Here is a 15,050-nt window from a genome sequence, read left to right as displayed (position 1 = left end):
GCTAAATAATGTACCCCAGAGCTTTGTAAAATGTAAATCACTAGGCATGTGTAAAACAATTAGTATTATTGTCATTATTATCACATTAATGTAATTGCCTAAGGAGATTTGTTTTGAATTTTATCCTTTTCACTCTCTCATTCTCCGCCCCCCCCACCTCTCTCTCTCTCTCTCTCTCTCTCTCTCTCTCTCTCTCTCTCTCTCTCTCTCTCTCTCTCTCTCGTGTGTGTGTGTGTGTGTGTGTGTGTGTGTGTGTGTGCAGATGTGTTTGATTGTTTCTTTGGGGGAAGTTATTTTTAAGGTACATCTTCTCATCCGCATCATCTTCCAGCTGAAGTCATAAAGATGGGAACATTCAAAACTACTGCTTTCACCATCCTTTTCTTTCAGCTCTAGAGAAACTTGCACAAAGTAGAGAAGGTGGCCTTACCCAGTCCACCTGATAACCTGGAGATTAGCCACTTTCATGCCACTTCCAATAGAAGAAGACGGGTTAATTGCCCCACACACACTGGTGCACCTTTTCCCTTCAAGGTAACAGGAGGAACAGGAGGTACTCACCATTCTCCTCTCCATTTTTGCCCATCTCGTAGCCTTCCCAGTCAAAGATTGGCAGAGTGAGGAAATCTCTGAGCACCACCTACTCTTTACTGTACACCTTTCAAGAGACTTTTCCAAAGATCTCCCCAGTATCTGCTGTGCAGCTCTCTCATCAAGCAGTACCCTGCATAGGAAGTAAAGGGGGTGTGTGTGGATGAGATTTGTCTTAATCTGCATTTTCTGTTTTTCAGGAAGCACAGGATGGTGCTTCTAAGTCATTCTGCTGCCTGCAGCTCTCCTCTGCCTTTCTGTCGTTTTATGGTTCTTTCTATGATAAGGAAAGAGACAGGGTTTATGGAACACTGGATTCTTTCCAGAGACCCAACTTGGCAGTCTCTCCTTTGACAAACCCACCATCCATCTCTCAGAAATCCTAGAGCTTGGTGTATTAACTCGGCAATGATTTGAGTCTTTCCTAGGAAATAACAAGCGAGTAAACAGCAGTGTCAGCTTTTTCCCTTTCTGACTGGTAAGACAGAGATAGTCTACCCAGCTCAAGAAGACAAGCTCCTTCCACCCAGAGCTAGGTGGTCTGGGGCAGTCAAGCTGATGGAGCATCCCTGTGGCTGGGTAGGTGCTACAGAAAAGCATTTCTGTGTGATGGAATCAGGATGTGGTAGGGAAACTTCAAAATGATAAAAGCAGTAGGAAAACAGCAGGCCCCTGACTTTGTCCTTCCTGTCTTTCCCATCGCCTCGGTCCTAAGCTTGGTCCTTGTGAACAAAGTGGCAAGGAGTGGGTAGGATTCAATAGTTGGCCAGAAGGAGAAAAGGTGTTCCAGAAGTCAGACACCATTGAGCAAGGCACAGATAAACAGGAAGGTGACTGGAGTGGAGGACATATACTAAGGAGTACTGGGAAGTAAAGTTAGGTGAGTGTAGGGAGAGCCACTGACAACAGGGGGTCTTAATAACTAGTACCTGATGGTGCCGAAGGAGCCCCCGTTGAGCTGATAGTAGAGCAGAGACATGACCGACTGAGATCTGGGTTTTCGGAAGCCGCATCAGACAGAAATGAAGTGCAGGGATGGCCTAGGCTTGGAGCCTCGTGGCCACACAATCGGAGGGGATGGTAGCACTAAGCGAGGCAGAAGAGGAAGGATGCAAATGCCATTTCAGAGAAACAAACAACAGAAGTTGGTGACAGATTGTACGAAAGCAGTAAAAGGAGAGGGAGAGTGGAAGGGGACTGGCATGTTGAGTTGGGCTAAGGCAGGGAAATGCAGGAGACTGGCTTCCCCACCCTGCCAGTGCTTCTTTTCTTTCCATCAGACACCTAATAGTGATTACTTAAATTTTCTTAAAGGTGCTTTTCCCCTGTAGACAATAAATTATGCTGGGGCATTGGTTTTGGAGGATCATGAAGGTTCTGGAGCTTGTTGATTCTCATTGTTGGGTTATTCATGGAGGCTATTCAGTAACCTTTGTCAAGTGACAGAGTAACCTTCGACGATTGATGGACTGGCCCACCAAGGGCAGGGACCACCTGGGGATGATGCACTACTTGGCTATTAGTCATAGTCCCAGGTCTTGTTCTTATTTGTGGACATTTTCAGGGGCCTCTGCCTCATCCACATAGTGGGCTGCTTTGAGGGTCAGGGCCTTGTCTTGTGCTTTCACGTTGCCAAGTTTTTATGGACATAGTAAATGAATGAGCATCTTGAGGAGCCTCCTGAGAACTCTGCACTAAAAGGCCAGACAGGCAGCCAGAAACCTGCCCTATAAAGTAGAACTGCCAACGCTGTCCTGCAGTGTTTTGCTTCAGTGTTTTAAGATTTCTTGCACTGTCTGGGACTCTGTGTTGGGAAGTATGGGAAGTGCAAAGAGAGATAAGGACACAGTCCATCCTGTCTCCAGGGCTTGGGATCAGATAGGGAGATAGGAAGCATATACCGATGGCCACTTCTTAAGCCAGTGCCAGAAGACTCTCACCCCCTTGCCCTGGGATTATACCCTGGCTGTGTCTCTGTTTATATGTTCTCTCTTGACACCATCCACTTTCCACTATGTGCTTCACAGTTATTCCTATACATGTCTCATCTCTTGTACTGGCCTTCGCTCCCTAAGGGTAAAGACTGGGTCTTTTTCACCTGTATCAGCACCCACAAACACCACCTGCGTGCCCTAAACACAGTGGTAGGTTGCTGGCTGGCTGGCTGGCTAGATAGATGGATGGATGTATAGATGATGTTGTAGGTTGGTTCCCCAGGAAGCAGACTCTGAGATGGAGGTTACCATGCAGTGTGTTTATTTGGGGATGCTCTTGGGATCAATACCTAGGAAAGAGAAGGGGAGGGGAGGGATGCCAGACTGGGCAGAGTGAGAAGCTGAGCTGCAATGCAGACCCAACAATAGCCTCGAGCTCTGGAGCTGAAAAACCCTTCAGAACTGAGTTGGGGGACTTCCCTGGTGGTCCAGTGGTTAACATTCCACAGTCCCAATGCAGGGGGCCCAGGTTCGATCCCTGGTCTGGGAACTAGATCCCACATGCTGCAACTAAAGATCCCATGTGCCGAAACTAAGACCCAGTGCAGCCAAATAAATAAATGTTAAAAAAAAAAAAGAACTGAATTGGGGTGAGGGGCCAGGCCTTTATATCCCCTGACATAATGATTAGTCATTAGATTCATGCCATCCCTGCATCTTGGGCGAAGCTGTTCCCTTCAGCTGAGGGCTGTCTGCAGGCATCACTACCAGCAGCTTGTGAAGTGCTTAGTCCTTCATTCTGGAAGGGAACCTGGGAAGGGAACCTGGGCCTTACGTACATTGTGCATTCACCACAGATGGCCTCCAAAGTTCCTCAGGGATGTTTCATGATGGATGGCAGCCCTGCCTACGGGCAGAGTTCAGGGGATAGTTGGTGAGCTATAAACATTATCTAGACCTCATTAGGGCAATTTAGATAGCCAGATGGAATTAGCCATTTTAGACCTCACAGATCCAATAGATATTGGCTGATCCTCTGTTTTGTGTTCAGTGTGTGGAGGTGCTATGGTAGTACACCGAAATGGAATTAGATGTGGCCCCGCCCTCAAGAGGCTTGCAGCCATAGGGAGAGAAAACACCCACCCAAAAGGAATCTGCAAGACTGGGCGGCATCAGCAATAAACAGTGTCGGCTTTGGAGCATGGGGCATCGTGGCTTGGGGTTCTGGTGGGGAGGCTTCATGGAGGAGATGGGCCTTGAGGATAGCCTGGAAGGAGTGAAGGATTTAGATGGGGGAGAAGAGCAAGTCAGGGGAAACAGAGGAGGTGGCAAGGACAGGAGCCTGTGAGAAGCATGGCCTGGCGCAGTGGGGCCCCCTTAGAGGGCTAAAGGGAGGAGAGGGCGGACCTGCTCAAAACGTAACACTGGATGTTGTGGTGATTGTGACCAGCATGTAAGTTTCTGGAAGCTGGAGACAGAATGTGTGTGTAAATGTAAAGCTCTATTTCCTACTTTATTTTTCTCTAAAAACATGGCACCTGCTTTTTTATTTGTCGTCAAAACCAAATCACAGTCACACTTCCCATTAGCACTTTTCTCTAACTGGTTCATTGTCCTCCAGAGTTACCATTGGCTCCCATTTGAATTCACATGTAAATCTCTATAAAGACACTATATACATAATTTTGTTTTGTTTTTCAGTCACTTGGCTTCCAACTCTTTCTGTAAAATGCCTGTGTAGGTGGGTATTTGGGCTGTATTCTGTACAAGTATAGAAATAAAGGATAGAGAAGAAGAATTTAAAAAATAAGTTTCCTGTGATACCTCAATTCAAGAAAACATATGAGAGTGAGTACCTTTTCCCCAACATATATTAAGACATGCCCCCAAAATATATTATTTTTTTATACATCAGACATGCTCTTTTTAGGCAACTGCATAACACAAATTCTGAAACTGCTTTAGAACAATCTTCACGTTCATATTGGGTTTCCTAAACATCATTGCCTGGGAATAAATTTGAGCCTGTTCATGGAAAATCTAGTGTGCAGACTATAAACATGGAAGGCTTGGCAGCACAGAAAGTGCTAGACACACCCTAATAGAAACCAGTATTTTGTAATTCAGTTCTCCAGGAAAAAAAAGGAGACACTTTGGTCGTGTCCAAATACTGGTTTAAACAGTTGAAAAACCACAGCAGCAGCCACTAGCTTCTAGGTTGTCTTCTGGAAAGTAAAATATGCTTTCCGGGAAACTTTTCTAGCCCCGAAAGGAAGCATTTTGGTGATGCGTAGCTTCATGGAGACGCCCAGTTGATATCTGTATGGTAGAGGCATCCAGTTTCATGTGCGGGAGGAAATTCTGTAAAAGGTTGTTCTGGTGAGCACACATGTCCTGCATCCCTGATTTGGGGCCTGGGAGTTATGCTGGGAAGGTAAACAGATTTTCAGTGAATAATATGGGAGGGAAGTGATGGGGGCTGTCTGCTGGCCTCTGCAGCAGCTTTCCTACCACGTTTGAGTCTGGTTCCTTGGAGTAATGTTAAGAAAGTCAGGGAGAGAAGACTGGGGTTCAGGTTACAGGGTAGAGAAACTAGGTTTAAGAAGTTGTGCAAATATCAAACAAGATGAGAAATTGTGAGGATAGTCTTTCTTTGCCAGCCAGAGTCCAGCCCCAGAGGGCTAGTACTGAATGTAAAATAATAATGATGTTTTGAATTTTTATTTAATTTTATATTAATTAAGCACATACAATGTATTTCAGACTGGGTTAACTGTTTATATGGTATTTAAGCCTTATATAGGCTTTCTGGGTTAGGTACTATAAACAACCCCATTTTATAGACCAGGAAACTGAGGCACAGAGAGATTAAGTAATTTGCTCAGGGATGTGCAGCTTCTCAGTGGATATGAAGCCAGTCTAACTAACTCCAAAAACAGTGCTCTTTACCAGGTAGGCTATGTAGTTAGATTGATGGATGCCACCAGGCTCCTTTACATCCCCCACCAGCTCCCACAGGGCCCTCAGACCATTAAGTTCCTTCATTAGGCTCCTTCTGGTAGGTTAGGACATTATATCTCCAGAAAGCCCTGCTTTAAGCTGCAGACATTACCTGCAGTGGCCCAATAACACATGGGCAAGGATGGGCTGTCACAGGCTCCAGAACAGGGGCTGGTGAGGGGTGGTTTGGGAGGGAAGATGAGGGGAGCAGCACAAAGCAGCGTTCAGAGAGAGAAGGTCCTGGGAGGACCCTGCAGCCACGTGCATGTCTAGGGTCCTGGGAACCTGGTGGGTGGTGAATGTGGCAAACCCCAAGAGGAGAGAAGGGTTAAGAAGCAGAGTCAAGAGAAGTGCAAAGACAAACAAACGTTCCCTCTGTCAGCGGGTACTTAGGTTGGGTCCTAAGGCACTTTTTCCACTCCAGCGTTTAGAATCATTCCAGATACACAGTCCCCAGGACAGGGTGACCAGTTGGATTCAAGGGCAAGAGAAAACTCGAAGATGAGACTGTAGTGCAATGAAGAGAACTTGAGATTCTGAGCTGGACAACTGCGGTTTGAGTTTTTAGTGCTGTCTCTTACGTATTGCTTTTTAGTAACATTTATTTTCCACCAAAGGAATGCAAGCTCATGGTAGAATATGTGAAAACAGTACAAAGAAGAAAATCAGATTGAGCCCTAAGAATAGATGTGCTTTTCCAGAAGAATATAGTCCAAAAGCATTCCTGAAAAAATGCAAGAGACCTTTATTTGGGGAAGAAGGGGTTTTGTAAGAAAACAAGAGTCCCCCTTCTGAAATATTTACTTGGGGACACTAAGAACATTGGCTACACTGCCAGGCAGCATCAGAACCAGAATTGGAAGCCACACACTCTGGCTCCTCTATCGTTCCCCCAAAACATATATAATTTTTAAAAAGGATCAGAGTTATTCTGGGTGTTGGGATATCTAAAGGACCCCTGCTATGTTTCCTTCTGACACCTTCCACTGTGTTCTTGACACCCCTCCCCCCTTTTCCTCTCCTGAGCTTTTTCCCTCCCAGCACAGCTGCCCAGAGGTCAGACACTACAGGCCCACACCAGGCCCTTCCCGTGTACCCAGCCCACTTTCCAGGTCAGGAGAGCCCTACACGGAGCCCTCAGAAGACTCTTACATTTTTTTAATACCCGAGAGGAATTTGGCAGGTTTTACAGACGCACAGTGACAATTGCGAAGGTTAGTTTACTTTAATAGCTTCCAGCTTCAGGAATAGATTTATTGGCCTCTAGTTCTCCAATTATGTTTTTAATCTTTGTTTAAATTGATTTTTTATTTTGTAAGGAAAGAGGGAAATTTATTCATCTGTGTTAGCCTCTCTTACCCTTAATGTTTAATTCAGTGATTCAATCTCAGTCAAATGAAGCAGGCAGAGCTAAGTTAATACAGAGTCAACTTTTAGCGAGCCCAGAGCAGTATCTGATGGGAATTAAACCTGAATTTTCTTGACTTTTTTTTTTCCTTTTGATTTCTCTGACTTTGTATAATCCTGGTTTCCCTGCACCCCTCCTCAATTGCTCCTTCTGCATCCCTCATTAATATCTTTTTCCTACCTGTGTCTCCTAAGGCTGAGCTCTTGGCCTTGTTCTTTTTTAACAATACACTTTCATTTGGAAAAGACCACCCGTTTTTCCAGCATGAAGCTAAAGATTCCCAAAGCTGTGGTCTAACCCGTTCCTCTCTCCAGAGCAAGAATCCTGCCTTTCATAGTCATCTGGACCTCATCTTCTCACTGTCCAAGAGACACGTCAACTCAGCACAGCTACACCCGGACTGTTAACTTTCCATCACTTTCTCTCAACTCTTCTGGTGGCCTCACCAGCTGCCAAGTCATTCAAAGTTAAATTGTGAAGTCATAAGAACAATGAAATATCCTACACACATGATTTCATAGCAAAACCAGGACATGGAGAAAGCAGGTATTATTTACAGTTTACAGATAAAGAAACAGATTCACAGAGATTACCCCAAATCACAAAGTAAGTGGTAGATTTTCACTATTTAAAGCTGCTCCCCCCAAAGGGGGAGCAGAAACAAATCTAAATATCCAACCTAAACATATAGGTAAATATTCAATTAAATAGTTATTGAATTACTAAATACATAATGATATTTCCACACAGAGGAATATTACTCAGCTGTTAAGAAAAATTAATTTGAAAAACATATGTTATAGGTGTTTGCATTAAAATGTATGAAGAAAGCTTGATAAAATATATACATGTATATTTATTCATACATATATACCCACACACCTATATATACATATACATACACCCCTTTTTTAAAGATTTTATTGAAGTGTAATTGATTTACAGTGTTGTGTTTAATTTCTGCTGTACAGCTAAGTGACTCAGTTAAACATATATATATTCTTTTTCATCCTTTTCCATTATGGTTTATCACAGGGTATTGAACATAGTTCCCTGTGCTATACAGTAGGACCTTGTTGTTTATCCATCCTATATATAATAGTTTACATCTGCTAATCCCAAACTTCCTCTCCCCTCTCCCCCGGCAACCACACGTCTGTTCTCTATGTCTGTGAGTCTCTCTTTGTTTCGTAGATGATACACCCCTTTTTTATAGAGAGAAGGGGAGGAAAATCTCTCCCTCACATTCACATACATGCATTTTTTTTTTTAATGCTGGAACAGAATTAACCATTCTATATGATGAGTTTAAAGGCAATTTTAATTTCCTTCTTTGCGCTTTCCTTCCAGATTTTTTCTCAATGAGTATGTATAACTTTCAGCAGGTTATTATTTTAAAAACAACCACTGAATGAGATTCAGTGGACTTATCCACTGGTCGTCCTTCTGACTTTCTTGCAGTTTTGTCCCAAGTCCCTCTATTTTCTTTCTTGAAACTCATTCTTCCCTCCGTCCCCTGTGATCCACTTCCGCATCAGGCCAGGCCTCAGTGGGTCCTTCCTGCCCGCCCACTGGTGGGGGTGTGATTCCAGCCTTCTCTCTTCAGTCCTCTTCCTACTCACCCATTGCCCTGGCTTCGGCTCTGCACTCTCTCTCTCTCCACCTCATCACACCCTCCCCTCTGAGCTCACCTGGCCTGGGCCCTCAGGCCAAGTAGAGGAAGTGTAAATAGTCAAGGTGGATAATGAGCTCATAGGTTTGAGGCCAAGGGCACCAGAGCCTCACCGGCCAAACAGACCTGCTGGGTGAGCTTGCTGACTCCGCCATTTTGGCTCTAGACTGTGGCCTTACTGTTGCTCACTGACCAGCAGTGTGTGTAGCTGGCGTCCCTGATGCTCACTCCCTCCCTGACCCCCATCCCAAACACGAATGACTTTCACTTTCCACTTGTTCATCTACACATTGATTTTGTGTCTATTACTTTTACAATTAAAAAAAAAAGAGGGGGGCATTTAAAATTCTGTTATAACAGGATTATTCGCTTTTAGGAGGTATTGGTCTGCCATCCCCAAGTTTGGTCTGTCTTTGCAAAAAAACTCATTATTGAAAAGTTATATGAGGGACTTCCCTGGTGGTCCAGTGGTAAAGAATCGCCTTCCAATGCAGGGGATGGGGTTTCAATCCCTGGTCGGGGAACTAAGATCCCACATGCTGCGGGGCAACTAAGCCCACATGCCACAACTACTGAGCTCACACCCCTCAACTAGAGAGCCCGCATGCTGCAAACTACAGAGCCCATGTGCCACAACTACAGAGCCCATGTGCTACAACTAGAGAAAAGAAAAAACCCACACGCCACAACCAGAGAGAAGCCTGTGCACCATAACGAAGAACCTGCACACCATAACGAAGAGCCCGCACATCGCAACGAAAGATCCCGCAGGCCTCAATGAAGATCCTGCATGCCACAACTAAGACCTGTTGCAGCCATAAATAAATAAATAAAATTCCTTTAAAAAAAGAAAAGCCTATATGATAATATTATATGTATCTATTTCTGAAGGAATTAGAAATGTATTGAGGTCTTGTAATAACCTATAATGGAAAAGAATCTGAAAAAGAATATCTGTAACTGAATCACTTTGCTGTACACCTGAAACTAACACAACATGGTAAATTAACTATACTTGTTTTTTAAAACAAGTATTTTAAAAAAAGACAATGTATTGAGGATTTCTTGTGCATCTCGGAGCTGAAGATAAGAGATATCATGGTCCCAGTATTCTTCACTGCCTCCCTGTCTCCACCTTATTTTACTCTAGTCCATCAAATAGGGGTAGCCCAGTCAGGAAGCTTGTAGAAAACAGAAGTGCTCACCCTTTAGACTCACATTTATCAGAGTTTCTAACCTAGTATTAAATTAGCCCCAAGCACCCTTAATGATTGATATTCCCCATCAGCCAGGATTTTGTCTATCTTTACTTTCTTGATTTATATTGTAAAATATAATTATTTTACCCCTTTTCAGATTTAAAAACATAATATATATTAACTATGCATTTTCAACCCTTCCAGAAAAGTTCTTCCATTAAAAAAAAAAAATTACTTTCTTAATCTTCAAGTGGAAAGCAGTATGAGTTTCCTTATTAAGCAGCCATATTGTCTTATTAATTGCAAGTGGGTGAATATGACCACTGTGATTTTTAAGGGAGGGATAAGAGGATATGAGAGGCAGAATAATTGAGATAGGAGTAAACTCTTACAGAAAGCAGGTGTTTATGTCGAGAATGATGGATGGTACATCCTAAGACCAGCAGGTGTAGTAAGCACCCAGGCATTATCTCTAGAGAGTTATCACCCAGCTTTCCCTTCACCCCAGGAGGGAAGTCAGTGATGGGCTGATGCTCATGCATGAAGAAGTCTGGTTCCAACCACCCTTGGTTTTCTTTGTTTCATTTTTGTTAAAAAAAAAAAACAAACCTCTCCACATAAATATAGCTCTGCCATATTGTTGTAACCCAATGAGAGTGGCTGAGGTCTGAGCCAAGTCTGAAGAGGGGTGAAGGTTGGTGATCATTAGGGGCTGAGACTGTCATACAGGCAGGATGCAGGCCAGGCAAGGAGTAAGTGCAGCTGGTCAGGGGGGTCGGGTCATGTGGCAGGGAAGCCAGAGGGGCAAGGGGCTGTAGGCCAGGCCCATTCTCTTGAGGGTCACTTGGCCTGCAGCAGGTCTGCCAGTCACAGCTGCCCCAGCCTTCTTGGGCCTCTCCACCCAGAGAGTAGCCCCTTTTAATATTAAAGAGTCCAAAACTTTGAGAAAAGCTGGCTTCCAGCAGGGGCCCTCTGACCTCTGACCTCCACCCCAGGAGCAAGTCCTTCTCCTGACCTCCCTTCCAGCCCGGCTCCGTGGCCCCAGATCTCTGCCTCATCCTTGGTGCCTCCCTTCCCTGCAGCCCCTCCCACCCAGGTGCTCCTCTCCATTTCCTCTGCCTTGGTCCCCCCACCCATCGCATGAGCCCTCCTGGGTGCTAGAGGGACTAAGGCAGTGGAAACTTGGAGACGGAGAAGTATGGCTGTGAGTGGAGACTTGTCATGAAGCGAAGATCTTTAAAGCTTCCAGAGAGAAAAACCGGGCCCTTAACCCACTAGTTTTCTAAATAGCAACGCCGAGGGCTAAACAACAGTGGTGCAGTGTCTTTGAATTCTCAAGGCGAATGACTGGTGATGTAGAGTTCTGAACCCAGTCAAACCATCAGTCAAGTGTGCGGCTAGACTACAGCAGCAGTCCCGAACATTTTGGCACCAGGGACCGGTTTCGTGGAAGACAATTTTTCCACAGACCTGGTGGGGGTCGGGTGGAGGATGGTTTCGGGATGATTCAAGCGCATTACATTTATTGTGCACTTTATTTCTATTATTATTACCTTGTAATATATAATGAAATAATTATACAACTCACCATAATGCAGAATCAGTGGGAGCCCGGAGCTTGTTTTCACTTGCCACTCACTGATAGGGATTTTTGGGGGTTTTTTTAAACATCTTTATTGGAGTATAATTGCTTTACAATGTTGTGTTAGTTTCTGCTGTATAACAAAATGAATCAGCTATATGCATACATACATCCCCATATCCCCTCCCCCTTGCATCTCCCTCCCACCCTCCTTATCCCACCCCTCTAGGTGGTCGCGAAGCACTGAGCTGAACTCCCTGTGCCATGCAGCTGCTTCCCACTAGCTCACTGATAGGGTTTTGCTGTGAGTCTGCAAGCAATTGATTTATTATGGTCTCTGTGCAGTCAAACCTCTCTGCTAATGATAATCTGCATTTGCAGCCGCTCCCCAGCGCTAGCATCACCGCCTCAGCTCCACCTCAGATCATCAGGCATTAGATTCTCATAAGGAGCATGCAACCTAGATCCTTCACACGCATAGTTCACAGTAGGGTTCGCGGTCCTATGAGAATCTAATGCCACCGCTGATCTGACAGGAGGCGGAGCGCAGGCGATAATGCGAGCGATGGGGAGCAGCTGTAAATACAGATGAAGCTTTGCTCACTCGCCTGCCACTCCCTTCTGCTGTGTGGCCTGGTTCCTAACAGACTATGGACCGGTACCAGGGGATTAGGGACCCCTGGACTAAAGTCACTGTATGATAAGTTAGATCTCAAAAAAATTACCTTACCGTGTTCCCTTCCTCAGGGAGCTGCCAGGTCAGGAGTCAGCCAACTGAGGCTCCCAGGCCCAGTCAAGCCTGTTGCCTGCTTTTGTATGTCCCACAAGCTAAAAGCATTTTTACTTTTTTTAATGGTTACATTATAAATGGTTTTATAGGTACCTTTTGATACTTTGGGCCCTTTATTCTCTAGCCCTTTAAGGTAGTTTGCTGATGCCTGTGCTGGACAAAGTGTTCCACTGACATGGAGAGCAAGTTAAGAAAGAGGAAGCCGTGAGATCCAAGAAGCAGCAGATGGACACAGGAGAGAAGGGATGAAGGAGGAAGGGAGAACCAGGCTGAGAGCCTGGAGCAGGCTTAGAGGGAAATGCACCCAGATTTGCGCCAGAGCAGAGAGCGCTCCCAGAAGAGTCTCCAAGAAAGAAAACTGAAGTGGTAGATTAGTTGATGTGTTTGAACCTTTTGAGAAGAACCTTATATTCTGCTAAGAACTTTGAGAGTGAATTAGATAGAAAACTAATCAAAAGAAAAACAAGGCAGTGTTTAACACCTGGGAAAAGAAGATGAATAAGAGAGGAAATGCAGTCATGGAAGTTATAGAACATACATGACTCAGCTATGAATGGTATCTCAATCCCAGTAATGTAATCACTGAAGTTTGATTTAACCAAATATTGAAATAGAATCAAATCGGAAGGTGGAAGGAGAAATGAATGGAGAAGAGAGCTAAATTCTCACCTTCCTTAATAGGAAGTTAAAAGCAAATAAAATCAAGAACTAACAGTATAAGCATGTAATTTAAATATGTAGAGGTAATTATTAGTTGCAACAGCTAAAATAATTTAAAGTGTTTTGCCTCCAAAGAGCCAGCATCAGAAGTGGGCCAGAGGATGCTGCATTTTGTTATAAGCCTTATAGAATGATTTGACTTTTTAAATAATGTAATATTACTTTGAAAATAGATTTTTAAAAATAAAATGAAAAAGAAAAGTGACTGGTCAGCCCAGGGCGACCATGCCCAGGTGGGGAAGGGGCACAGTGGGGCGACCTCAGGCTCCTGTGTGGAGGAAGTAGGCGTCAGTGTCCCGAGGCCCCGCCAGCTCCAGTTATCATTATTGTTCCTGCCATGAGTGTGAATGCATTTCAATAAAATGTCAAGACTGTTAGCCATTCCTTCATGCAACAAACAGTCTCTATGCTTCAATCCCTGGCTAAAGTTGCAGCAATGAATAAATCATGATTCCTGCCCTCAAGGAGTTCACAGACTGGTGACTGTGAACCAGCCAATGGATGATTGCTCTCCATGGTGATAACAATATACCAGAGGGAAAGGTGGTTGCAGAGAAAAGTCCCTCAGAGGTCAGAAGTCCTTCAAGGGAGCCCTGGAGGGTGAGGGGGGAGCCGATGTCCAAGCACAGGGGAACAGAATATGCACAGGTGCAGAGGAGACCCAGGCATAACAGAGCAGGACAGGTGACACCTGTGTGTGGCCTGAAGTCAGGAGCTCAGAGTTTGTGGAGGATGAAGCTGGAGAGGTGAACAGAAGATAGGTTACCAGCTCAGCAACCAGCATGCCATGCTCAAGAGTCTGGACTTTGTATTCAAGGCCATGGGAAGCCAGTCAGTGTTCTCACTGGTGAAGTAGCATCATCAAAGCCAATTCTCATCCCAGTGTGGAAATTAGAATGGAAGCTGCGGTAGAGGGATAAGTGAGGAGATGGACGATCATTCAGGTGAGAAATGATGAGGGTCAGTACTAAGGTGGTGTCAGTGAGACAGAGAAAGGCGGATACAATTGAAGATGTGAAGGAGGCTGAATTGACAGTCTGATGCCCCATTAGATGTGGGAGGTGAGAGAGAGAAGGAAGGCAAGGATGGCCCCCAGGTTCTTGTCCAGACACTGGGCAGGTGGCAGGGCCACATATAATACAAGGAGGAGGGTGCAGGGGGAGTGGGAGAAAGGGGATGAGGGAAGTTTTGAGCATGTGGAGGGTGAGAAGTCTGGGGGAATCTAGGTGGAGAGTTCTGGCAAGCAGTAACCTGTGGGGGGTGGGCAAGAGGTGACATCTCACACTCAGGGACAGTGCGCGGCAAGAGAGAAGAGGGCCCTGAGTAAACTCAGAACACCTAGACTTCAGGCATGGACAGAGGAAAAGGAGTCCTGGCAAAGGCTGAGAAGGACCAAGAGGGGAGATCAGGAAAGCAGAGAACAAGGGAGGTTCGAGTGCCACTAGAGGTCAGGTGAGCCAAGGACAAAGGTGTGTGTCTCGGGGTGCCGCTGGCATTCCCTGTCCCAGAAATTACAGGATAGTCAGCATACCTGGCCCCGCCCACTAATGCCTATAGAACCCTCCACTCACGTGCTGTGACAACAAAAATGTCTTCCCATGTTTCCAAACACTCCTCATGGACAATTAGAAGGCACTCGGTGACCTTGTGAGAGCCACTGCCATTGAGTTTGGGGTGAAAGCCAGGGAAGGACAAGACCACAGTTCCTCTGTCCTACTGCGGCCGTCCCTCCTCAGGCCTCTTCCTGGGCCCCCGGGCTCTCCTCTCCTCAATCCCCATTCTTTTCCCCATGACATCACTTCCTGGGCTGACCAGTCAGTGTTGGGTTTTGAGGTTTAAATCTAAATATTATTGAGCTCCTTCTATGTGCCAGGGACACCATGGTGGACACAGCAGTCCAGGTCCCCCTCTCCTGGAACTTGCAGTGAACAAACAAGTGACACCAGGTGGGAGGTCCTTGAACAGGTCCCAAGTAGAGAGTTTGTTCTGGATAGAGGGAGGGCTCAGGGGAAGGGTGGGAAAGAGGACAGCAAGGGGTGCTTGGATCTGGAGAGAAGATGCACCAAGCAATGGGTGAGACCAGAAAAAGGATGAGCCACTTTCTCTTGGGGGCAGAGAAGTGGGATGACAGGGATGTAAGGCCTGATGAGAAGA

At 45.4% G+C, this 15,050-nt stretch overlaps 2 protein-coding genes across 3 annotated transcripts in view; one reads left to right on the top strand and one right to left on the bottom strand.

The window, feature by feature from the left end:
• Positions 1-15,050, bottom strand: part of AP4E1 (adaptor related protein complex 4 subunit epsilon 1) — a 151,374-nt gene that overhangs the window by 19,138 nt on the left and 117,186 nt on the right. Inside the window, exon 23 of one of the 2 annotated variants that reach the window (XM_082387907.1) lies at positions 562-724. The exons of the other annotated variant lie outside the window; for it this stretch is intronic. Coding sequence (XP_082244033.1) covers positions 713-724 — 12 coding nt within the window. The 3' untranslated portion in view covers positions 562-712. Of the gene's footprint in view, positions 1-561; positions 725-15,050 lie in introns of those variants that run through there. 2 annotated transcript variants of the gene reach the window in all.
• TNFAIP8L3 (TNF alpha induced protein 8 like 3) overlaps positions 1-15,050 on the top strand; it is a 40,513-nt gene that overhangs the window by 2,820 nt on the left and 22,643 nt on the right. The window lies entirely within an intron of this gene.

Source organism: Balaenoptera borealis (assembly GCF_965194805.1).
Source record: "Balaenoptera borealis genome assembly, chromosome: 3".
Lineage (NCBI taxonomy): Eukaryota > Metazoa > Chordata > Mammalia > Artiodactyla > Balaenopteridae > Balaenoptera > Balaenoptera borealis.
This window is presented reverse-complemented; position numbering and strand designations above follow the sequence as displayed.